At 41.1% G+C, this 25,761-nt stretch overlaps 2 protein-coding genes across 3 annotated transcripts; one reads left to right on the top strand and one right to left on the bottom strand.

Moving 5' to 3' along the window:
• Positions 1-200: 200 nt before the first annotated feature.
• Positions 201-3,687, top strand: LOC118331492 (sialidase-3-like). The gene is made up of 3 exons (XM_035666466.1): positions 201-399; positions 590-829; positions 941-3,687. The coding sequence occupies exons 2-3, from the start codon at positions 605-607 to the stop codon at positions 1,946-1,948; spliced, it is 1,233 nt and encodes a 410-aa protein (XP_035522359.1). The 5' UTR covers positions 201-399; positions 590-604; the 3' UTR covers positions 1,949-3,687.
• A 2,085-nt stretch (positions 3,688-5,772) lies between these two features.
• LOC118331491 (voltage-gated potassium channel subunit beta-3) lies at positions 5,773-24,269 on the bottom strand. Of its 2 annotated transcripts, none has more exons than XM_035666464.1 (14): positions 22,794-24,269; positions 13,421-13,464; positions 13,297-13,334; positions 12,923-13,002; positions 12,680-12,724; positions 12,129-12,173; positions 11,970-12,013; positions 10,187-10,273; positions 9,942-10,027; positions 9,698-9,818; positions 9,510-9,604; positions 9,246-9,366; positions 8,632-8,720; positions 5,773-8,474 (listed from the first exon to the last, which is right to left on the bottom strand). In XM_035666464.1, exons 1-14 carry the CDS (start codon positions 23,111-23,113, stop codon positions 8,385-8,387), a joined length of 1,305 nt encoding a protein of 434 aa, XP_035522357.1. In that variant the 5' UTR covers positions 23,114-24,269; the 3' UTR covers positions 5,773-8,384. The 2 variants fall into 2 exon arrangements, with proteins under 2 accessions (XP_035522357.1, XP_035522358.1); XM_035666465.1 differs by lacking the exon at positions 22,794-24,269 and adding an exon at positions 14,302-14,558 and having other exon boundaries at positions 5,775-8,474.
• Positions 24,270-25,761: the final 1,492 nt, after the last annotated feature.

The raw sequence follows: 25,761 nt of genomic DNA, 5'->3' as shown, positions 1-25,761 counted from the left end.
TCTAAGCGGAATCGACCACAGTGCGCATGCGTGACGCAGGACGCCGGAGTCACTTCTTGTTTTCTGATTGCGCTTATCCCCCAGCAGTTAGCAGCGACATTGTCTGCTATTTAGATAGTGTGCTAGCGAAAGTAAACTCCAGCAACTGCTTAGACCGAGCTGAGTCTCTGGAGCTACAGCCAAGGTTGGTAGTTAAACCCCATCGTCTATACCGTCGGTGGTAAGGACGCGTATAAGCGAACACGGAAGTGAGTGCGACGGCTTCTCTCGCTTCGGTGGCGTCGTCTTTTCTGATGAACCCATAGCATCAGTGTCGTGAACATCAGAGGTTGCTGGTGTGGCGTGAAATTGGACGGTATAATGCCGCTCACGCAGAGATCAAGGGCGACAAATGTGAAGGTAAGGGATTTGTCATGCATGCACAGCAGACGTTAGATGCAATTTGTAACAATGCAGTCATATGTGTCCTCGAGGAGCTGCTGCGAGTGTGAACTCTTCCTGTGAGTCTGGGCTTAAAGAGATTGTTATAAGAAGACCACAAAATGAGCCAAGACTTGTCATGTATTTGTGTAACATTTGTTGTTCACAGGAGCTCTAATCCACCATGGGAAACACACCATCAAAGAGTGGCAGCGGAGAGGAGCCGGTCAAAACAACTTTGTTTGAAAAGGAGCCAAGTGGCATAACATACAGAATTCCTGCTCTCGTTTATCTGAGGCACAGTCACACCTTCCTCGCCTTTGCAGAGAAAAGATCCTCGCCCTATGACCACGATGCCAAAATTCTTGTTATGAGAAGAGGAGCGTTGAAAGATGATGGATCTGTTCAGGTTGTTATTCACACGCAATAACCGGGACCCTTTGCTTCAATGCTGCTAACTGTCAACATTACCTGTGCTCGTCTTTTTTAATTGTTGTCTTTTGTCATGTTTTTTTTCCAGTGGTCGTCCAGTCAGGAGCTGTTAACAGCATGTCTGCCCAACCACCGCACTATGAATCCTTGCCCTGTGTATGAAAAAAACAGCCAAACACTGTTTTTGTTTTTCATCTGTATCTGGAGGAACACCACAGAGATGAGGCAGATCCTCACCGGGAAGAACAAGGCCCGTCTTTGCTGTGTTAGCAGCAGCGACGACGGGCAAACCTGGAGTCAAGCGAAAGACTTAACAGAAAGCGTGATTGGCGATACGATCCACAAGTGGGCCACGTTCGCCGTGGGTCCAGGCCACGGTGTGCAGCTGGAGAACGGCAGATTGATCATTCCAGCGTACGCCTATTATGTCCCTCACAGGTGTTGTTCCTACCCAATTCCTTTCACGGTCTACCCACGTGCACTGTCAGTATATAGTGAGGACTTTGGCCAGACGTGGCATGTCGGTAAGATGCTTCGAAAAAAGTCGTGTGAATGTGAAATGGCGGAGATCATAGACCACGAGGGAAGGAGTCATCTTTACTGCAATGCTCGAAACACTGGAGGTCACAGATGTGAGGCCCTGAGTGAAAACAGCGGTGTGTATTTTGACAAACCCCACATTGCTCCAGAGCTCGTTGAACCACCTTCCGGCTGTCAAGGCAGCGTCATCGGCTTCCCAGCTCCTGAATTTGTCCCGAATGAAGATGCTGAAAGCAAAGCCTGTGGCACATCGCTCTTGTCTCCAGACACGCAAACCTGGCTCCTCTTCATCCACCCGACCAACAAGTCTAGTAGGAGGGACATGGGCGTGTACTTGAACCGATCCCCCCTGCACTCGTCAGGATGGGACCGTCCCAGGATCATCCACAGGGGACCCAGCGGCTACTCAGACCTGGCTTACAGCGGAGACAAGGATCAGTTTTCGTGCCTGATGGAGTGCGGGAAAGAAAGTGAACTCGAGCAGATTGCGTTCATGTCGTTTACCCTTAATGATGTCATGCAGACAGGCAGTAAGAAAGACAAGAAGATGCGTTGAATCGCGGTTGCTTTATTTCTGTGTTAACAAAGCTCTCTTTAACATTCTCCCGCAACCTAAAAGTCCAAACAAAAAGCCACTAAATATGCCGTGCAGTCACATCTGTCTGTGTTTACTGTTGTTCTACATTCTGGAGATGATGATGATGATGCATGCATGAGTCGTGTGTTTTGTTGTCTCCTTGTTTACATAAAAAAAGTAATTCAAGTCTTAATAGTATCAATATGCAAGCAGCTGTCTAAGGAAGGAAACTATTTTTCAAAGGTTTGGTTGCTGATTTCGAGCATGCTGTGCTGGACTGCCATCTTTAAAACAGGCTTTGTGTGTAGCATGTTTGACAAGTACTTCATACCCATTTCTGCATCTTATTAGGCTGTCAGTGTTTTCTGAGCAGTGGAGAGAATTTGCCTACCTCTTTTTATTTTCATATGAAGATCATAGCAGGCCTTGTAAAGTAGGGCGTAGGGTTTCCTCTATGCTCAGTCTCTCCTTAACATTTAGTATATATACTCTGATTCACATATGCCTTCTACTCCACTGTTTCAACTGAAGCTGTGCCACAACCTGTCAGTGCACACCCTTTCTTGTCGGTCACAGTGGGTGCCGCAGAGTTGGCGACCGAACTGGACACAAAAGCCCTTCGCTTTTTACTTGCCACATCCAGCTAATCAACGAAGAGACCAACCGAACTGTATGACGTCTGTGGGTTTTTAAAACATTTGATGGATTACTAGAGATATACGTCTGTCAAGAGCATTTGGGGCTACTTTGTACTGTACACTGATTTTTTATTACATTCATTTTCAAAAGCAATATTTCACTTGGTTACATTGTTTACTTTCAGCGCACTTGGCATGGTTTTCTTAACAGCCTTTTTTTTTTCCCTCCTGGCATTAAGTGCAGCATTATGACCAGATATGATTGGTTGGCTGTTGGTTATCAAATGAAAGCATGTAAGAGCATGTAACAGCAGATGAAGACTCACCATTTATAAAGCCACTAGGAATTTGCACACACAAAACCTTGTACTGGGCGACTTTTAGCGTCCTTCTTCGCCTAATGTTGTGAGGCAAAAATGCCTCCAGGTGGTTCAACACTAGTTTCATTGTGTTTTTGTTGACTGTTGTGGAAAGTGACAAAACTTGCATGAAACATGTATTTTAGTAGAAAATAAAAGTAACCTGTGATCACCCAACTCATCTTTTGTTCAATTATGCACACATTTGTATTATAGTGCAATTACAGTAATTATTGCTTTTAATAGCTGACTGTTGGGATAAATCATTTAAAAAGACAAGTTAAACAGTAATCACCTGTAGACAGGGGTAAGGGATAAAATAATAGAGAGGGCATAGATGTGGTTTTAAAAGCAGCTATAAAAAACACTTTATCAGCTGTAGGGAGTATTTCATTCCCTCAGCAGCTAAAGGGGGCTTATGGCATGTTGAAATGTTGTGAAAGGCTGTTGTACAGCGGCCTGTGGGGAGTTGAGCGTGATTCACCAGATGTGCAGACAGCAGGGATGAATTAAGGACAGGGAAGAGTGTTTTAAGTTGAGGACAGAATGTGGATTTTCTGTATTCAAGTTTTCCAAATAATATGATGTCTCTTCTGGTATGGGTGTTGTAGTTATTGATTGGTTTACATGCAGTATCTGGACAAATTAAAATGTAAAGATCCCCTCCAGACATGTATTAAGACATATTTACAAATAATTAGACCTGAAGAATAATGTGTGTCTGATGTTTTTCTGTCAAAGTATAAATTTCACAATAAAAACCGAAAATTAAAATGTCCAGAATCTTTAATATGCTAATTTTGTTTTCCTGCTGGACACAAGATGTCTCCTATTGTGAAGTCCATTCTCAGTGTGTGTCACTGGTGGCTTCAAGTTTCTACATCACATTTGAATAAGTTTCAAATTGGACCAGGATTGACTTGCAAACAATTTGTGATGTCACAAATCCTGTTCATAGGCCCCGCCCCTTAAAACCAGATTTTCAGTGAGCACAGAGAAACTTTCCACTTTCAGCAGATAAAATTGAAAACATCCTTCTAGTGTCAAACTCTGCACAGACATTATTCTGCACAGTGAAGCTCAAACATTCAACTGTAGGAACAAGAAGAAAAACATATTTTTGGCTGGAGGGGGACTTTTTCTCATAAAATGATTCACTAATACAACTTGAAAATTGTTACTTGTGATAATACGCTTAGCAAGGCCTCCACAATGATGTTGCATCCTCAGTAAAAGCTCAAAGGATAAAGCTAATGCTATTCTAAACTTGTCTTATTGTCAACACATCCCATGAAAAGAGCAAAACCAACAATATGTCCATTAGTTTCCCTATTTCTGACTTCCTATTTCTCCCAGTGTGTGGCTCACTGATGTGTTGTTGTTAATAGTTTATTGGACAAAGTAGAGGCATATAGCACAGAGGAATAAGATATCAGACCAGGATCTGGCTTCAGAGGCACCACCAGCCTCATTATTTAAGTCAACTTAAAAGGAAGAAGTAAAGAAACACTATTTGTGGTTTTCTAATTGTGGTTCTTCTTGACACCCTGATGTTGACTAACCAATTTGAGGTCATTGAGACAACTTTAATGTAGTAATGCAGTAAATGTAGTAAATGGTGCAAGCACTCAACCCTCCCTTACTGACAGGGATTGTCTTGCTCCATTCAGTTATTAAAATTGTGAGAGGATTTCAGTTGACATCCGTGCCCTTGGGTACACAGCAGCAGCTACAGGCCACATGGGACCTCAGTGCTGTGCCTCATCATTATTTTAATCACTGAACTGGTACAAAAGCAACAAAAAGGCAAGGTATTATGTGTACTTTATTAGATGTGGTGGCTTAAAAATCCCAAATGTGCTCATCTGCTGACCGGCCATTTCACTGCTTTCTGTTTTTCATCACCTTGTTCAGCCAGCGTCTTCACAGGAATGATGAATCATGTGGTGAAACCTGCTTTTCTCCGACAGCGTTGGCGGTGACACATCCAACATATGATCATGTTTATCAGAGGGTGGCTTGCTGTAATACACACACACACATATGTTTCATGTATCACTCTGGTGACATTTGGGAGTCCAGTAACAGAGAGGCTAGCAGCGTTGGCGTCACAGATGTTTTTCTGTTTGTGGTAAGCATGTGTGTCGTCCCAGCAGGCTCTGCTCTTTTAGCAGCACAGGGGAGTCGCGGCTGTCACATTGTTCTTGTACTATCCATTTGAACGACCCTGGGGCTCACAGGTGAAGAGCTTCCAGACATTTGGGAGGATGACAGGAGTCCAACAGTCTGTGGTCTGAGTTATTTTTTGATTGTCTTGACTTTGACTTGGTAGCTCTAACTTTTTTAAAACCTGTTATTTGCATGTTATAGTTGTCTTTTTATGTCTTGATTGTTTTTCCCAGAACATATAAATTACCTCCTTCTGATTAAACAGATTTAAGAAGAGAGAATGCTTTCCAAACTTCAAAATATATCATACTATAACATGCTAAATGGCAATTTGCTTTGAATTTTGATATGCAATGGTTTATCGGTGTGTACACTCGGTTAATAATTCAAAAGTGCCATTTTTCAAACCTTCATTTTGGTCTGGGCCTCTGTTATGCATATAATGAGTGAGTCTGCAAAACAAAGCTGTTTGTCACACATCTCACCATGGATAATAAAAAGAAAGTCTGTTCACGTCCACTAATACAATTTCACTCAACACTCAGGAATAGAATGGTTAATGGATACTAATGTGCTAAATCTAGCTAGAATATAAACGTCTCCAAAAAGAATATATCTCTTTCATTTCATATCCTGCAGATGCACAGACAGAACTGTAGCACTATTGCTATGCTCTACACCTGTTGCTGACAGTGTCTACATTTGTCCAAAAACGTTTCAGTTTTCAGTGTAAAACTACAGGATGTGAATATCCTCACATGGGTTGACTTACATGTTACAGCATACAGCCTTATATTGATTTCCTGATTTATTTTGAATAAAGGGGACAAGGGGCAGCCCACATATTTCCAGTCATTCCAAAATCCTAAGCCTGTCACTATGACTGAAGCCTTGGTTTGTGAGTTGTACCTATTAAAAAAATTTAAACCAGATGTGTGGAAATAGTATAGATTCCTAAATACAGAGCAGGGAAATCCGGTGTCTATCTGAGATGCAATAAACATATGCGTTTCTTAACAAAATAAATGTAAGGTAAAGGGATTCCAGTATGTTTTAGTGCTATTTTGAAGTAAGACGTATATATTTTCATGATTATCATAAAATCGTGTATTGCAATTATTTACTGCTGCTTGTTCTATCTGCATAAAATGTTGATTGAAAGTCATCATAGTTGTGTTAGTAATGGATGACCTTTTGTAAACGCTACCATGACAGCTCTGCAGGTTTTTATGTAACAGGTTCAAACACAGAAAGAAACATGTTGTGTGTTTGGTCCCTTTAGGTTAGATAGGTTTGAGCAACAGACATGATACATTCAGTGTAAGTAGTCTCGTCTCTCTTTTGGTTTCTCCTTGTTGCAAGACAGTAAAATATAAGTTATGCAGGCAAAGTTACATTTTCAAGGTTTGATTGAAGTATCTATGTACACTGGAAGCTACACTCAGTTGAACTGTACATCATCACAGAGTCACAGAGGGGAGCAACATTTCAGATGCTCCTTCAGGAATTCTTTCATGATTCATTTAACCTTTTATCTCATTATCTCGCTGCCAAACAGATAACCCTATTTACAGTACAATTTAACCTTGTACCAACTGAAACAACTTCATGTATCAAAACACATCCCACTCTGGAGATTAGTGCTGTTTTCATGGGAAATCACAAAAGGAACAAATCCTCTCTTCACATTACAAAGTATTGAAGTCAATACAAAACTAAAGGGAATAGACATGAAGAGCACAGTATAAAATGAGTTGTGCGTGTGTGCAAGAGTCAAGGGAACAAATAATACAGAGAGTAAACTCCCAGAGAAATGAGCAGAGAAGCTATATTTTCAGGCTTCCACAAAAAAAAAGTTACATTTGCTAAATCTTACCCCAAGTGACCTGTGGCAAGAGTAATATCACATTTGATAAACTCAAGACTTATGTCCTATCATTTGAAAACTACTAGTTCACCACAGTGTGTCCAAATCTTTGTGTCGGATGCTCAGTGACCTTGCCATATAGTCCAACTGCCTCAAAACCTTTGATTTAGGAACAATGATGCTCTTCGCAGGAACGGCATCGTTGATACAGTTTAGGACAATACAAACAATATATGTAAGATGGACACACAGCCGTGTCTTCAGACTGTCTTTAAAGCAAGAGTGCCCACCAGCACGGATCCTGGATTGAACTGCCAGACCATTTAGAGTAAAAAAATGGCTTACAAGGGCACTGCAAATCTACATAAGCCATAAAAGCCATGCCACATTTACACCCCATTAGGGCTATTCTCTCTTAAAGGGACATGCGCACAGTTTACAAACAGAGGAGGCAAAAAGACTGCTGAGAAAGCAGCAGGGTTGGGAAAGTTACTTTTTAAATCTCACCCACTACTGATTCCTGATTGCCAAATTTAAGTTGTTATAACTAACATAATGCACTTTAATTTAAAAGCCAGTTACAATATGATCCATTCAATTTAGATCTCGTATTTGTTATTCCAGTATGTGTAAAAATGTGTCAATTTATCTTTTTTTTTTAAAGCATGTGATCAGTTCTTTCTTTAAACTTACACCAGACAGGATTAGGGTTTTTTTTTTTTTTTTTACGGGTAGAGCACTGTACTGGCTCTACAAGTAATCCATTGTTCCCAACCCTGTAAAGCAGTGAGCGTGGCAGACCAGTCACATGCACACTATGGGAAATGTTAGGCTAGACACATGAGTACTAACCTTTGGCTCTCTGGCTGCTGGGTACTAAACATCATACAGAATAACAGGCAGCTGCGAGGGGAGGAGACTCGGATGTCCAATGAAAGCACCGTTCACGCAGTAAAGTTGCATTTTAGCACAGAGGTGGTTTGTTTTTTTTCCACTTTAGAACATTTGATTAACAAGAGTCAAATCCGCTTTGACAGCAGTTGAATATCTGTCAACCTCTCTTGGTCTCTGTGGGCAGCAGAGTCCTGTCGCTCCAACCAGCTTAAGCCTCCCTCTCTGTAGAAATAATTAGTCTGTGAACAATCGGCAGTGAGCAATATATGACCTGTTATTTTTTTAGTTTTTTCACAATTGAGAGATCTTCTTTTTTTCATACATGACACAATGTACTGCGCAAAATGGATATGCGCACATACTGGAAGCATAATGTTGCTGAGGACATGCAAGTTGTTGAGTATACAGCAGAGCAAAAAGCGATGTTTCCCAATGTCATTGTCTTCCTTATCTTCTTGAAACATCATCTGTCACTCAGATTTGCATCTTCAAGCGCGCAACTCTTTCTTTGAGTGTGGCTTATTTCCCAGCAGGGCATCAATCTCAGTAATGGTTTGAGGGGTCATTTGGGTTAAAATCTGTAAGGAGGAAGGAAGGACGACAATCAGTTTAGAATGTGAGCTGTTACCTTTTGTCACTTTTGACACCTTCTGTTGCACGAAAAGTAGCATATCTGTTGGTTCAAACAACTATGGCTCAGTGACAGGCAAAATTATTGATTGAAATAAAATCTACCCGGAGGGCACCCAGGTTCTCAAGCAGCTGGTCTGCAGTAGAAACACCCAGAAGTACTGAGCTGACTCCCTCACTGCGCAGACACCAGGCTGTAAAACAGAGAAAAAAAACTGTGAAACCGAGGAGAAGTGGCCAAATTTAAATTTTTTGAATTTTTTACAGGAACACATGCCACTGTTATAAATTTAGGGTCGCAAAAATAAGTACATTTTATAGCAGATAGCAAAGATACATGGAGGACAAACCATGCTGTCTGAACAATAAACACTACTGATTATATGGAAAAAAAGTAATGTAATAAACTAATAAGGTCATTGATCAGGAGTAAAGTGGTTGCACACAGGCAGACAGGCCACAGGCAACATTCGTGTGAAACTCTGCCATTGCATAATCAATCAAAGCACTTCTATCTTACGTGTGAAACAGATGAACAAACATTTTGAATCAATAGCTTTAGATTCTGGCAGTACCACAAAACATTTAAGATGTAAGATTTGAGAAAAATGCTAATTTAAAACAGGTCAATCCTGACCTCCAGTCACACACCAATAAAAAAAACAAAGAAGTATCTGTGTGTCTCCAATGTACCATCCTTTTATTTGCCTGGGTCGTACCTATGGCTAACTGTGCAGCAGTGCAGCCCAGTCTGTCTGCCAGTAGATGGAGCTCCTTGATTTTAGCGAGCTGCCTGCGGCCCTCCTCGCTGTTCACTCGCTCCTTCAGCCACTGGTATCCCTTCACCAGGAGCAAAATGGAGAAACAGCATTGATACAGTACTGATTTCACACTGCAATACCCCACTGATCAGGGAGAAAATTACACTGAGGCTGGTTTTCACAGAGAGGAATCCCAGAGGAAGCCAGTCAAATCAAACTGACCTTCATTGCTGCTCTGGAGCACTCTGGTACACCATCACTGTACTTCCCTGTGATTAATCCACAAGCAAGTGGAGACCAGGTCATGGCTCCTACACCTGAAAGAGTGGAATAGGGATAGTCAATCGAATGACACAAAATTAACCTTTATTAAAAAATAAATCCAGCTAGTGAAACTGTGGATGTCTGACCGATCTTGTGGTAGAGCTCGGGAAGCTGCACCTCGACTTTATCCCTCTGGAAATAGTGATACTCTGCCTGCTCACACACAGGTGGTATGAGGTTGAACTGGCGTGCCACAGAGTACGCCTCCTGGTGCCAGGCAGAGAGAGAAACAAAATGTCATGGTTACCGATTAGCATTTATGCCATAAGCTGGCAGCATTACATAACATTTGTGAGAGTGAGCTTTTCTGAATGGGAGATCAGCATTCACCATGATTTCCATGGCACTCCAGCGTGAGGTTCCCCAGTACATGGCCATACCCTGGTTTATTACAAACGTCATGGCCCGTACAATCTCTGCAAATAACAGTATATAAAATCACCCTAAAGTAATTGTTTGCAGCTTTTTCATGCAGAGATAAAACACATGTAAGCACATATTCACACCTGACTACCACTATGACTACCACAATATCTGCAACAAGCAAACACAAATTTTAAACATCTAAAACTGACCTTCCATTGGACTGTTGACATCATTTCTGTTGGCAAAAACGATGTCCACATAATCTAGTTGCAGTCTTGATAAGGATCCTCTTAAACCTGTCATAAACAATGGTCAACGATTAATCGTCATTATCATCACCAGTTTGTTCTTTCTAAGAAACTACAGCCATGCTCTGGGGGGCTGTACTCGGACACAGCTGTGCTTTGAACTAAACGTCATCATGCTAACATGTGCACAATGACAATGCTAACACGATGATGGTGAGCAGGTATAATGTTTACTATAATCATCATATGGTTTAGTGCGTTAACATGCTAACATTTGCTGATTAGCACTAAACACAGAGTACAGTTAAAGCTAATGGGAATGTCCGTATTGGACGAATTGAAATTTTGACCTGATGATGGTGCTAGATGAAAAGTTAATGGATTAACAATTATAATTTATCCTGAGGGGGACATGAATGCCATGAATTTAATGGCAATCCATCCAACAGTTGTTGAGTTATTTCACTAAAACCTACACATGTCAACATCATTGTGGTGCTAGATGAAAATTCAGGGGATGAACAGAGTCATTAGGATAAACCCTCTAGGAAGAATGACTGTCCATCCATCCATTTCAGCTTGGACCAAAGTGGTGACCGACCAACCAACAGGCCAGCATTGCCATGCGTAGAGCAAGGGCTGACATGGTTAAAACAAGCAGGAATAAATTTACACAGTATTTTAACCATGCAGATCCCTAATAAACAGTTGCTTATGCTCAACACAATACTGGTGCCTAAAATCTATTATTTTACAGGGGGGATGCTGTTCGTGGAAAAAAAGAAACATTTCTAGATGTTGTCAAATGTCCTCCTGTGTGGCAACCTTGGGTCTGTTATTAATTCACTGTAGAGGTTAAAATCACAAATGAAGTGAAATATGAAGTCCAAACATGTTCCCTGCACATAGTTCACTCATGGCCTCAAATCAAAAGCCTCGTGACAATGACGGTCAAACAGCCCTTTCAACTCCTTGGTAAATGGTCACCTCAAGGCATTACGACTTACAAAACAAGTAACATGACCGTACAAGGCCAATAGCCTCTTAGCTTTCTGTAGGATTATTTTTGGGAGGGGGGTGCTGGAAAAACAATGTTTCTGACATGTTATTAGCAGCAACGCTTCATCTCGACATTCTCTCATCTGACCTCCTGTACTTCTGTCTTCCTTTGTCCCAGACATGAGGCAGACAGATAAAAGTCCTCATCTGATTTCACTCTGCATTTCCATTCATCAGCTTCATCATTCTCTCCTTCCATTAAATCATCCATCTCCTACTAACACATCTTTGCAACCATAAACTACAGCAAAGCAACATACTTGTTTGGTTTTGTTGTTTTTTTTCTTGAGCTGTTACGAAACTCAGTAATTTATTTGATTTTACGGCATGTTGATGTATATACTGTGACATGTGACATGGAGTGGCTCTAACTGAGCGAGAGAAACAGTGCCCACACTCAAAGATTAATCATCAAATGATTCATCACAACTCAGCATCAGGGTTGAACTAATGCACTCTGGGAAACATTGTATGTACAAGTACCACACTCTAATACAACAGACTTTTGCCCTCTAATTAATCTCAAAACCTTTCCTGATTCCTGTTTTTAACTTTTATTTTACCTGATTATATTTAAGATGTAGGATTACATGTACTGAGCCTAACGCTAACCCTGAACCTGCTCGGTTATGATTCTTTATAAATGAATTCCGGTGACTTTACTGTAAATAATTTATTATACTACCTTCAATAATGTGCTTTCTGGAGAGTCCTCTCTCTGTCTCTGCTCTGTGGAGTGATGAAAGGACATATTATTGATGTTCTGTTGAAACGGTAAATGAAAACAATGAACAATGAATGAGTGGAGAAAAAAATGCATATAGTCTTTTACTGTTGTACTTACTGGCCTCCCCAATAAATCTTTGTTGTGATGACAAAACTTGAACGCCTGGCAAGGACACAGGAGGGTTAGGAGTTAATTATGGAGAAAATCTCCTGTTTTTAACACTGTGTTAAGTATGTAAGTACAACAGATGTAGTTTCCTTCTCTGTGGTACATTAATTGTAATCTTTGGTACATTAATACATGAATATATCTGGACCCATATTGTATTTTACTTTTTCTTACTTTTGACATATTTATTTATCCAAAATAAAATATCTCAAGGGCTTCCCACATGTTTTGTGATCAGGGAGTTTATTTTCAAATTTTTATCCTTTTATAGTCTTTCTGAAGCTAAACCTCTTCATTTATCTAAAAAGCAACTTCCCTTGAGATAATTTATGGTGCGCCTGTTCCAAAAGTAATAAAAACATGTTGAAGTGCAGTGCATTTCAGGAAAGCAAGGGATTATTAGGGATTATGAAGCTTTCAAAAGATATATTCATGATCTAATAGAGTTAGAAAGCTTTTTACGTGCATGTGAATCAGTTTGGAAAAATGAGTAATATCACCTCCATCCTTTCTTCTTGATAATGTTCCCTAGAGTGATTTCCGCTCTGTGGAGAGACGCATAATTTATTGTGATGGGTTGGTGCTAACTTCAGATCACTGCACAATAGTATTACATCATACAGGAAATGTTCAGACGTGTCACATGTATGTTGAAGAATCATGAGCACATAGTTGTTCATTGAGGAAATGAAGAACACGTAAAAACTTTTAATGGATGCCTGGAGGAAAATGCAAAGGCTGACCTTCCAGAAGCGTACACCTCTGCTGTGTCAAACAGGTTCACTCCGTTCTCATAAGCTATGGCCATCAGGTTCTCAGCCATCTGGGGGAACACAAGCACTGAGACTGAGAGAGGTGGACGATGGATAAATTCCAAGTACCCTGAGGTCGCCCATTAAGGGCACTATGCAGGGAGGATAATACAGATCATATCTACTATCTCACCATGTTACTTTAGCATCCAGGTATCAGGTCTGTGGGATTTTAAAACATGTCTAAACTTGAAAACACTGAGATTTGCGCTCACATTGCAGAGTGTTTCCCACAAAAGCAATATGAGCGAACAGGCTCGGGAATTGACGTCTCGCAAAACAGAGAAAGACAAGAGAATTCTCACCTCATCAGAGATCTGCGATCCAAATGTCACCCAGGTGCCTGAACGAGAGCGGAGAGAGAGACGTTTGTTTTGTTTGTGGGGTTGAAACGGAGAGGAAAATTTTCCTGCCTTCAAACCAACTCACCTAACCCGAGGCAGGAAACACGTAAGCCCGACTTCCCCAGGTTCCTGCGGAAAATAATAAAGACAAAACAGTCTATGAAGATCAGAAATAAAGAATGGGAACAGATATGATGTGCAGGTATCTAAGATACTCTCACAATCACAGGTGAGATCTTACAGTACGCTGATGTGTGTGAGTGACAAGCAAAGAGCAAAATAATCCTGAATGATGAGAAGACTATTTTATCTTTTATGCTATATATATACAATTTTATACCTTCAGCAAATTTCAGTCAAATATTAATATGACAGCTGTGGTTACTAGCTACTGTACATTACATTAACTCATCTTTTAAAAATATGATGCATCATTATAGATTAAACTAACCAACAGTTAAAACTGGCTCAACATTTACCAGCTACAACCTTCAAATGTTAATGCAACATACTGTATTGCATAATACATTTTACCGATAATATTTTGATACAGTAGTATTTTACAATGCCACTCAGTTAGGGGAATACTTTGGTTTAGTCTTTTCTGTACATGCAAAACAAAAAATACTGAAAACTAAAACATAGACTCAATCTTTCATGGACCATAAACATACAAAAAATAAGAATTATTTTTACTACACCATAGTGTTTGTGGATATAAATATCTCCCCCACTACTGTTGCTGAGTGAAATTCTTTCTTGCCTGTGGTCAAATTACTGCCCTGTCTAATTATTTTGGAACAATTGACCTTTTATCCTTCGTATGTTAACAGTTCAGTGTATTACACTGGGTCAGTGAAACAGCTGGAGGGAACAGAGCTCAGATACAGAGTCCAGGCAAAAGCTTCCCTGCTCTGTGCGGTAAATGGCCCAAAATGTTCCATAAGCTAAAGAGGAGTCCATTACCCAACATGCCACATCTAATTATCCAGACAGCTGAATTTTGAAGGGCGAGCGGGGAGAAGCAGAAAGCTGCATTTCTGACCACAGGAGCATGCACAGCTGAAAATGGTGTGGGCTTCATGCGTGCTCTCCTCCTCCATGCATGCTCTCCCCCATTCTAATTAGCCGGGGAGCCAGCTGGAGAGGCGGCAGAACTGCAGTGCAACTTGCTGCTCGCCGTCTTTTCATCTCCAGCGCCTCTCCCCTCTCTGCCTGCCTGCGTCCGCCACAAATAGCCAAATGCAGGAAGACAGACTGTCAGAGCATTTAGACTCAGTCGAACGAGTCCTGCTTTTATTTTCTGCTGTCTATTTTTAATGCCTGACCTTAAGCTATTTTTAGATTCCTGCATATGTAAGCATTTGTGTCTGTGCCACTGTATGAGCGTTTGCTGTGTGGGGGTGTCAGTGTTCATGTGTGCACTGTGTGTGGGTGTCAAACGCATATTATTTGTGTCATTTCTTTAAACTCAAAACAAAATAGCACACAGGTGGAAGGTCAGGGATGCTATAGAGGGAAAAAGTGTAAGTTGGGTTTGATGTAGATGATTCCTTGTATGGTAATCTGGCTCTGGTTTGTCAACCAATGACAGCTTTGCCTGTTCTCTCACACTGACAGTCACTTTGAACACTGGGAGTAAATAAAAATGAGGCACATGGGAGAAAACACACTTCAGACAGCTTTTTCTAAAGCTTTTTTTTTCAAATAATTTTAGTTTTTTCATTTGTTTTGTTGTCCTTTACTGGTATTTTTTCATGACATCCATTAAAATATGCCTTTTTTGCCTCAACTTCAGAAAGGGGGAGTTAAAGCAACATTTTCGTCTAGCAACGTTTGACAAGGTTGGACCAATAACAGCATCCCCAAAAATATTACCTGCTAGTTAAAACAGCTTTACTCAGTTTCACAGCAAAAAGAAAGGCCTGAAATTCATCAAACACAGCCGCAATTAGGTCTCAGCTTCACCTGCAAGATAACGACTGTATCTGCATTCTCAGAGCAGATAAATGATGGTTAAAAGATGAATATTATATTCACTTTTCCTTATTTTTTAAACCATTATATTCGGCAAGTTGTTTGTGGGGTTATTTTCATTATATTAACTACATTTAAATTTTCAGTTTTATATCTTTAGCATTATGTAGGAAAATCCTATTATTTAGCCTGAGGCTCTCTTGCACTGGTACTAAATGTGAATTAATGACATTAATAAAGCCTAGAGACACCTTAGTCACATCCACATTATTTTCCATCCCTCCCTTTTCAATTTGTAACATGGTGAAAAAATGAAAGGGTTATATATGACAAATGAAAAAAATGAAACAACTAAACATGAGTCAGCATTAGGAGAATGTCAAGCATCTAGCAGCAACTGTTACACAAACACACTCTTTCTCTGTTTCAATGCGCTTTTATTCAGTATGCTTTTTCAAGATGGAAAATAAGCGCGTGAAGCTGACAGACCAACGTGTTCAGTTAACACCGTGCATGAGCACAACATAACAGAAGCAAGTGAGACACCAGCATGCTTTGGTGGGCGCGTTTCATGATTGCTTTGCCACATAAAATATCTTTTTTTTTTTTTTTTTGGTTTCTGGGCAATGGAGGATGTCATTGTTTCTGTGTGTGACAACTGGCCGCCCCCACCCCTGCTCTCAACTCCACCATTCTCTGCAGTACTGCAGTCTGCTAAATTACTATCAGTGAGTCTGGAGAGACACATGCTCTCTCTTCCCTCTCACTATCTCCTTCGTGACAGTCTCTCCCACTCTCTCTCATATGTGCACACAGACGCTCGGCTTATATTTCACTTGACACGGTTTTGGTGGACGTTAATGCGAAAACTGACGACTGACGAGATCTATATTGTGCAAGCGTCAGTGGGGCCGGTCGATGCTTTCACATGCACATTCACGCTTGATGGGAATTACACTCCAACCGAGGCACAGATCTACATACGGTCACGCATGAATGCACTTGTGAGCTCGCCGAGTCACAGATGCAGCCTTTATAAGTAGGACTGCTTTCTGGTCTCTTGCCTATTATTTTTCTCCCGCCATAAATCATGAACTCCAAACAAGGTGATTAAAGGGACTCAGCTGTTCCACAAATTATTAATGGAGGAGAGAGAGGAGACACACAGGTGCTCTGTCATGGTGTAGTCAGCATTTTAACCTGTGCTGACATTCACAGTTAGTTTTCACCTGAGACAGGAGGAAGACACTATATACAGATGGTTAGGCGCAAATGATGGAGGTTTTTTTTTCTGCAGTTGTCATAAAATGTCACACACATGCTGAGCAGGCTGTTCTCCAGGGGGAAGCACACCTAGATATTAATAACGATCACGTCAGTGCATGGGTGTGTGTGTGCTTATACATGCATTTTTTGTGGAGAGATGGTGGACTGTCTGTTCTCTTTTAATAATGCTGTATACACACGTTTCAGGGTTTCAAAGGGGTCAGTTCACCCAAATTACAATACAGTACATTATTTTTTCACCCATGCAGAGGTTTCTCCCTCTACCTCAATACGATGGAGGCGAATGAAATTAATTAATTTTTTAAAAATCAAAACCAACATCTTGTTTCTTTAATATCTGTCTTTGCAACTAATGGATAATCCGCTGACCTGTTAACAGTTTACAAAGGGACTATTTCTTTGGAGTAGTTTCATTGAAAAGCGAAATCTGAAGAGTATCTAGAGTATCAGGGACATTATTTCTGTTGCTGCTGAATTAAAACAAATATTGTTCAATGCTCTGAACACCACAAACAAAATCCTCTTCACTTCCATTGTAATGAGGTAGAGGCAGACATTTCAAAGACATCTAAAGACCTGGACAAATTAAACAAAAACTCTGCATTGCTAGATATGAGAAAATATATTTTGTGTATAAAGTGTGACAGCCGTCTAATTCTTGCTTCAGCTGTTATTAATGAATTAGGCTAAACAGCAGACTTTTCATGTAAGGTGATGTTTTTGAATTCAGTTATATTATAACAGTTTAGGAAAGTAGGTCTGTCCTAATTATGAAATGCACATGCTTTGAGCGGAGCAAATGGAAGGAAAAAAGCACAAAGACAGACACACACACACGCACACACAAACTCAGCTGCTCTCCTTCAAAGTTGCATCTCCACTGCTAACACTTCATTAGTGGTCGTGACTCTCCTATTAACCAAACTCGCATGTAATGAAGTGGCACAGTTGAGAGATCACGGCAGCTGATATTCAAATTGTGAACCTCTTTATATTCGTGTGAATAGTCTGTTTTTCTATTCAAAGTTTGGGGCTGGACAAAAGGATGTATATGTAGCACTCCACGGATTCTGTTTTGAAGGGAGAACTTGGTGTAAGATGTGACTGAAGGGTGAAACGATGCGAAAATGAGTTTGAACTCTCTCAATGTGTTCAAAAAGGAGTTTATTAATGAAATTCAGTGTTTGAGAAGGTCGCTGCTGCTACGTGCCGGCCTGTTATATGTCTGTTGGGAGAGAGATGAAGCCGAATATTGAAAAGATATATCAGTTTCCTGGTCTGCTGCCTCATAAATATAGACTTTGACAGCTCATGCTGAATTTCAAAAGATTAAATACTGTTGCTAAGGTGTTTTTGAGTATCAGTTTCTCTTGTGTGATTTAAAACAAACTATTTTGCTACTTTGCCACAATGAAATAAGTGGTTATATCTGTATCTTCTCAATATATTGCCCATATTCCAGACAGAATATTGGATGAAGTTGAGACTTTTTAAAGCTTAAGCTAGTATATTACTCCACCAACCTAAATAAACTAAATGTAATGATAAGATTTTAAATTTAGATCACATATTCAAATACTTTTTCAGACTTTTCCGGGACCTGTGGAGACTCTTCTTCATTATGCTTTGTTTCTGCTCTTACATAATGACATGCAATGATGATTCTGTCAGACTTTGACTAGACGGCCCATTCAGAGAATGTGATGTGGATTTTCTTGCTCTGATTATGACGCCTGCAGTCTTGTTAAACAACACTGACCCAGCAGTCTCTTTACATTTTGAAAATATTAACTTATTTGCTTTATGCACTTTTTATGAACAACAGCATCTTGCTCATATCTATTAGTATGCAGATACAATCTTCTTTGCAGTTAAGCAGCCACAAACAGATCACAGTTTGACATATTTTGGTTGCCATGCAGACTGAAATCAAGCAAGTGAAGATACAGGGTGACTTTGCCTAAAACTTGTTGCAGTGATCTCTCTTATCTGTTCAGTCAACTGGAAACTCAAAAATCTAGAGAGAGGAGAGTTGAAGGTCAAGGTTGATGCAGGATGCGCTTATCTTCTCCCCCACCCTGCTGCACAAACCATTTGTTTCCACTACGAAGCCAAATTACTTAATTATCACTTAATTATTATTCATGATGACTCCACTCTGTGAAGTTCATATTTTATCACTGTTTGGGATTCATTACCAGTTAAATACATGTGCTGTCCATAGGGTTTTTATCAAAGCAGGGAATAGGCTTGCTAATTTCTCCATAGCTAAGCTTTTATGGATGAGGCAACTCTAAAACCACATTACTTAGAGTAAATAGTCTGGGGTAGAATTATCAAACTGAGGCTGTGAAGTCATTGTACTCTCAGCATGTATAACAGGGTACAATGGGCATACTGTGAGAGTGATAAGACTGGGGCTGGATCACTGTTTCACAGCAATAAATGACCACAGTATATCTGTAAAACTCGACAGGGTTGTTCATCAGTGCAAACGACTCAATCATCACTTCATCATGTGCTGAGAGTTCAGGCTTTCAAAACTCACTGTTAGAGTGTGCTCTGATAGAGAACAGCACCTCTCTGCACAGTTTAATGTCAGGACACTTCAAATCCTGATACAAATGCAAACACATGTAAGTGTCAGCTCTCTAGCTAAACATGCAACTGAATTTCATTATTACAGTAATTTGCTTTTGTGGTATATCACCTTGCACTGGACTTTTCTATGTGTTATCTGGTTTAGCGATCTAGTTTATTCTGTGAAAACGTGACTTGTTGCATCAACTAGACAGGACTAGAGTTTATGACAACAGTGTGAAAGCAGCAGGAACACCAAGTCCTAAATATTTAGTGACAGAGATTGTTACCATAGGAATTGTTGGACAAAATAAACTTTCTACCCCATCACAGCATCTGGGGAAACTCTATGTGCTGGTGAAGACCATGAGATGTGGTTCAAAACTCTTTGAGTTGCTTGCTCTTAGTCTAAAGGGACATAGCAAGACTATAAGGGTCCTGTACTGACTGCTCTACCTCAGGCCATTGAACTGTCCAAGGAATAGTCCTAACACTTCTCTCTACCGCTAGCAGCCGTTAGCTTGGCTTAGCATAAAGACTGTAAATAGGGGAAGACAGCTAGTCTGGCTCTGTCCAAAGGGTGCGGTCACTTCCTGGAGTCTTCCGAGGAATGTTTGAAGTCCTCTTGTGACTATGAGGTTGCCAGGCAACCGGCAGAGACTCCCCCTGCTTCCAGTCTTTGTGCTAAGCTAAGCTAATTGGCTGCTGCCTATAGCTTCATATTTAGTCTACAGACACTAGATTGTCTCAGTCTTCCTCTTCCTCTCTGCCACAATGCCAGTAATTGTATTTCTCAAAATATTAAACTATTCCTTTGACATATTTGCAGCTAAATTCACTGTACACAACCAAAACTGTTGGATTTAGAAACAACAGATTGGCATTCGTGTGTCCTCATCCCTGAACTCCTTCCAGCCTTTCCTGCTGTCATTGACGTTTTATAAGCTACAACCAAAATGTTCTTTATTAGTGTGTGACTCTCTTCCCTGTGTACCACGATGTTGAATGTTTCATATTGTTTTAAATATGCCGACCCTCCTTACAAGCTTCTCCTATCACTCACACATTAAGATAGTGGCATCGATGTGTCCCGCAGCCATTGGATTACAAAAATCCATGAGAAGTGTCGAAAAGTGGCAGATAAATCTTTGCTGGAAATGCACCTGACCTGCTTACCAGGTAGCTGTTGGTGAAAAGTGAGGGCCTGGTTGCCATAGAGACGGCCAATTTGCTGAGTGACAGAACTTTGCCTGCCTGACTTGTAGACTCACCTCTCCACAGCTCAAAAAAAGACAGTTTTCTAACCATTTCAAAAGACTTTAAAATACCCAACACGGTTATATGAACATCAGTTGTTCTTTCGGGTAAAACTACATGATTATCTAATGTGACTTTATGGTTTTCTTGCACAAGCTTGTCCAAAAGTTAATGTCATTCACACAATGATCAATCCAAGTCTTTGACGATATTACTAGTATATGTTAAAGATAATGAAAAATAATGTTTAAATATTGATTTATTAGCACTTTATGTAAAGATTTATCGGGTTTTCCCTGGAGACATAAACAGCAGTAAATATAAAAAATCCCTGACCAGCTATTTCTCGGATGTAGTTTGCACATTGGTCACCTTTTCATCCCCCTTTTCCTTACCTTACAGACCACGCACAGACATGCACACACGTATTCAATGCTCCAGTGCACCACAACAGCGTTCACTGTAGTATTTTAAAGAAAATTTGAAACAAATTGAGACACTTAGATCAAAGAAATGCGATAAAGAGAGAGTCAAACAGAGAGAGTTGGGGCAGGGGGTGACAGCAGGGGTTCATGGGAGTGATAACTGGCAGCATGTGCCATCATCTGTGACCTGCCGGTGAGTGATGATTACTCATGTTAATGAGATAGCAGGAGGGATTAGAAAACACACAGTCAAACAGGGCAAATAGTAGTAACGATAGGTGCCATCTGGAAAATGGACTACGGATGAGATCCTGTTCACTTGCAACTGTACACTTATGCTCTACTGTGGTATTCATTTGGCCTCAATCAATGTCATGTCACAAAATCTCCGACATTTACTCTCTGCGCGGATACACAGATTCATACAGCATGCCGACATGTTTTATGTACATTCCTGTTTCTCCCTGACAGTCGGAGTGTGACAGCAGTGTAAAATGGAGAATGCGCGACCACTGTGCCACACTCTGTGGCCGGGTGGTGGGGCTTTGAGCGGACTCAGTTGCTGAAGGGGCTGATAAGCGACAGCAGTGCTGGCTGATTAGGAAATAAGACAGACAAAAACTAAAGGCAATGCCTGGGGTGTTGCCCCTGGCAACTGGAGCTGGCCATATGCTGTATAGACTTATTGTGCTGCTGCACTCCCCATTAGTGACACTTTTCCTGAGGCAGCAGAGCAACCAGAATAATCCAACCCAATCAGAAGTATGCATGCAGTTATCAAGGAGGGAAAAAAAGAGTAGTGGAGGTATCCAGGTTTTGTCTTGGGCCTCATTCCCATTTTAAACATCCTATTAAATGAAAACTAAATTGACTGAAGAGAATGGCAGCGATTCAATCAACCTGATTACCAGGAAAACAGGTCATTAAAACTCTCCTCCTAGTTATTGCATTTTACAGTCTAAATGAAGGGAGCAGGCGGTAGGAGGGTATGCTCTTATAGATTATGGATGCTGTGTGGTTTTTTTATGTGCTTATCCATATAGATGTGCATTATTTCCCTCTGCTCTGAGGACCCCTCTGTTAGTGGAGGCAGCTGTCCTTGTTAAGATGAGGCTCTAATCCATCAAGGTGAAGTGAATCAGATTCTTTGCCAATAACTAAGAGACAGAAAAAGAACAAATTACATTCCTTTCTTGCTGTTCATCTCATCTGTTTTACCCCCCCTCTACATTATGACTCAGACCTGATGTGTGTAACATTACTTTTCTGTGCATAGGATACTCAGCTGCACCACTATATTATGAAAATGAAATGCTTTTAAAACCTCCAGAAAAAGCTGGGTGTCCTAGGGTGATTTTAGGTAAGCAGTTATAGGAGGGCTTTTTATTAATCTGTGGCAAAGAGCAAGAGGCCAGGGTGAAATCTGCATAAAACATACAGGCCTATGGCAGATGCTCCTATGCATACTGTCTGTTATGCCGAGATAACATTATGGCTGTTTGGTATGGATTATATAAGCATTTTTACATCCATCAGTGTACGTGTTTTTTAAGGGGTAAATGTCCTATTTTTTATAATGTCAGTAAAATCACTGCTGTCTGTGCACTCACTGAGGTTGCTAATGGGTAGGCAGCCTGCACAATATTTTACAGAATGCATTTGAGCTAACCTTAAATTCACCTCACATCTCAACAGGAGATCAACAGGGACAGGAATAAAAGAAAGCCTGGCTGGTAGAGCTTTGTGATGTGAGGTTGGCTCACATCACCTGCAGAGGATTTGCCACTGATGCTCATTATGATAATATAGTACCTGCGAGATAATCTGGGGGTCAGAAGGCCGGAGTAATCAAAGCGAAATGAAAACCATCCCGCTGGTGGGAATTAACCCTCCACCCCCTTTGAAGCTCCAGCTCATGATCTCAATACTCACCTGTATTTCATACTGGTGTGGCGCCCGATGGCCTCCTTCATGTGGGCATGGCCATGTGGGACCTGACGGGACCCGGACCCCTCCCTGGTCTTGACTGATCCTTGGGACATATAGTTGCCATTACTTCCTTGTCCACTCCCTCCTCCTCCTCCACCTCCACCACCTCCTCCTCCACTACCACCACCACCTCCTCCTCCGCCACCACCTCCCCCCACTCCTCCACTGCTTCCTCCAGGAGGTGGAGCGGTGCGAAGGCCACAAAGCCGGTCCTCACTGCGACTCTTGAGGTTGTGCTCAGTGCAGGCGAAAGACACCTGCATCCTGACCCTGGTTTCTGGTGTCTCTTATTTTGAGAGTGGGAAGTCACGCAAGCAATAATGTCTGTAAACTGTTGGTGCTGCTTGACACTTCCTCCCCGGCGTGCTGTTGTGGCGAAGCAGTGATGCTCATACAAAAAGGGCTCAGACAGGGCAGGTCAGAGATTTTGGCTGAGAGTTGGAGGGAGCAGGCGAGAGTCCAGACGCTAACATGACACACACAGAGTTACCGTCTGCTCCGTCTCCTGTCTGGTGATGCTGCAAATCTGGCAAAAGGGCTGTTTGAGTTTTCACACTCACAAGATGCATCAGGGCTGCTCTCCAAAAATCATCAGGAAGCTTGTAAGCTCACAGCAGTCCTCAGACGGATTTGGGGATGTGGCAGCAGTTCTTGGGGAAAACCTCAGTGCAATAGATGCCTCCCCTGGAGAGTGTCAGCAGCTCGGCCTTTTTCCCCCACATACATGCAAATGAATGGCTTATGTTGGGGTGGTAAAGCACTTGATAGCTTTGCTGTCTTCTCTTCAGCTGAGGTTAGTTGTGTCTGTCTTGAGCCGAGGAGTTCCGGAGTGTGCCGCAGCAATGACACAATCACAGCTACAGGCATCCTCGCACCTCGCGTCGAAATAAGGCATTTTTTCTTTTTTCTTTCCTCTCTCTCTCTCTTTCTTTTTTTTTTTTTTTTGTCGCAAGGTGGGTCAGCAAAAACTCGGCTTAATTGATTTCGAATTCACATTGCCGAGGCGAGCAGTCCGTGCCGGGTAAATACACTTAAGGATAGGATGCGAATTCACACAGTCAAAGCCCACCGATGCATCATCGCCCAGCAGCCTCACGCAGCATCAAACTGATGCAAGAGAGAGAGGGGGAGAGAGGGAGAGAGAAGGAAAAAGAAATTAAAGCGCGAACACCGAGCCGAGTTTTTACCTTCAGTGTGTGAAGTCGTTCACGTACCGGCAGCAGCAGCAGCAACTGTGCAGGTCTCCCGTTATTCGACAAAATCTCACGGTGCACGGATTTGAAAAAAACGCCGGCATACTGGCCCAAAAATCAGCTGCAGCGGACATTTCAAAACGCTCGGTGCCGCCTCTCGGCTCTCCGTCATCCCTGCATCGCTTCTGTCAGTTCACACTTTCTTTTTCTTTTTCTTTTTTTTTGCTTTTCTTTCTTTCCTTTTTCCAGATGATCCAAAAAAATTTTCACGACACACAAGCAATGATGGGGGGTTTCAAGATGCTCTCTCTTTCTCTCTCTCTCTCTCTCTCTCTCTCTCTCTCTCGGGTGTGATCTCTACATTTTTCATCACACTGGTGTACATACATCTCATCACATCGTCACATTATGTTAGTGGGGCTTAAATACACATTATTGAGATTATCTGAAGAAGAATAAAACATCTTAATCCACCAGATTGTTGTTGTTGTTGTTGTTTTATTTTTTTTTGCACATAAAATGCCTGATGTGTGTTTACTATATGCTGTATAATAATATATCAGCAGTCGACGTTAGAATCGCCAGAGCTCCTCATCTTTCACACATGCCTCTGTTCTTTTCCAAATGCATGGATCTCTGTCTGTCTACCACACCCATGTTTCCATGCTTTTTTCTTCTCTGTGTATCTATATGGCCAATCACCCAAATTATACTGCAACACTATCACCACCATCACAGCAAAGAGCAGAATACACCACTTCCATGTCACATCACATCATAACATAGCATGGCATATCATATCACATTGCATCACATCACATCATATTAAAATATAACTGATGTGTCATTTGGTGGCCAGGCAATGATAATAGCTCCTTCAAGGCTGTGTTTACAACCTGAAATATGCTGCCATATCCTTAAAGAGGGCTGTCAATCCGAAAAGTTTCACACAACACAACGGTGCTAAAAACACCTCTCTCATGCAAATAAAAATGCAGACAAACATTCATCATTGGTGTCAATTTGCTCTCAGTAGTCAGTGTCTAAAGAAATCTTGCTTTGGATCAATCTGCAGTCCCAGGAAGATCCCAGAGCAGATTGCATGGCAGTCAGCTGCCAGCAGAATGTAACTTCAAGTTGGCAATCAGCTCTTTCTTTTTTAGAGAGCTATCATGGGATGAGGAAGTTTCCAGCTGTATAGGCAGAAAGAAAATGTGAATGCCACCCAATGTGATGTGTGAAAAGACAAGAAGGTTTAATGATTCTGCCGCCACGAGTTTCCCAAGAATCACTAAAAATAACAAATTCACATTATAAGTGAATGGAGACAAATCTACATAATCATTAAATCTATCATCTACACATTGGCTTAACCTTCACCTTCGCCCCAAACAATGTTCATCATCATCATCATCATCATCATCATCATCATCATCATCACTTTAAACAGCAGTGACACGCTCATCCTGCTCAACAATTCAGAAATATTGCACTAAAATTGATGACCTGAGAGCTTAATTTCACTTTCATAAAGCACCAGCTGCTCCAACTTGACAAAAATTTCTTTCTGTTCACTTTTCTGCAAATAAGAAGATTGTATGAAATGGCAGTCTCAGGAAATGAGGAGACAGATGACCATATATTTTATGGAGACACATACAACAAATTATATAATGAAGATGTCCTTGAGAGTATAGATATTTTATACAACTCTGCCA

Source organism: Morone saxatilis, unplaced genomic scaffold (assembly GCF_004916995.1).
Source record: "Morone saxatilis isolate NCDOM2014 unplaced genomic scaffold, NCSU_SB_2.0 Contig20, whole genome shotgun sequence".
Lineage (NCBI taxonomy): Eukaryota > Metazoa > Chordata > Actinopteri > Moronidae > Morone > Morone saxatilis.
This window is presented reverse-complemented; position numbering and strand designations above follow the sequence as displayed.

What these genes read in the sequence shown, in the direction of transcription:
- LOC118331492 (XM_035666466.1), top strand. Translation starts at nt 605, where the DNA reads ATGGGAAACACACCATCAAAGAGTGGCAGCGGAGAGGAGCCGGTCAAA. An exon ending in AAGATGATGGATCTGTTCAG is followed by an intron (nt 830 to 940) that starts GTTGTTATTCAC and finishes TTTTTTTTCCAG; the next exon opens with TGGTCGTCCAGTCAGGAGCT.
- LOC118331491 (XM_035666464.1), bottom strand. Translation starts at nt 23,113, where the DNA reads ATGCAGGTGTCTTTCGCCTGCACTGAGCACAACCTCAAGAGTCGCAGT. An exon ending in TGTTTCCTGCCTCGGGTTAG is followed by an intron (nt 13,335 to 13,420) that starts GTGAGTTGGTTT and finishes GCTCTCGTTCAG; the next exon opens with GCACCTGGGTGACATTTGGA. An exon ending in GAGGTGTACGCTTCTGGAAG is followed by an intron (nt 12,725 to 12,922) that starts GTCAGCCTTTGC and finishes GTCTCTCCACAG; the next exon opens with AGCGGAAATCACTCTAGGGA.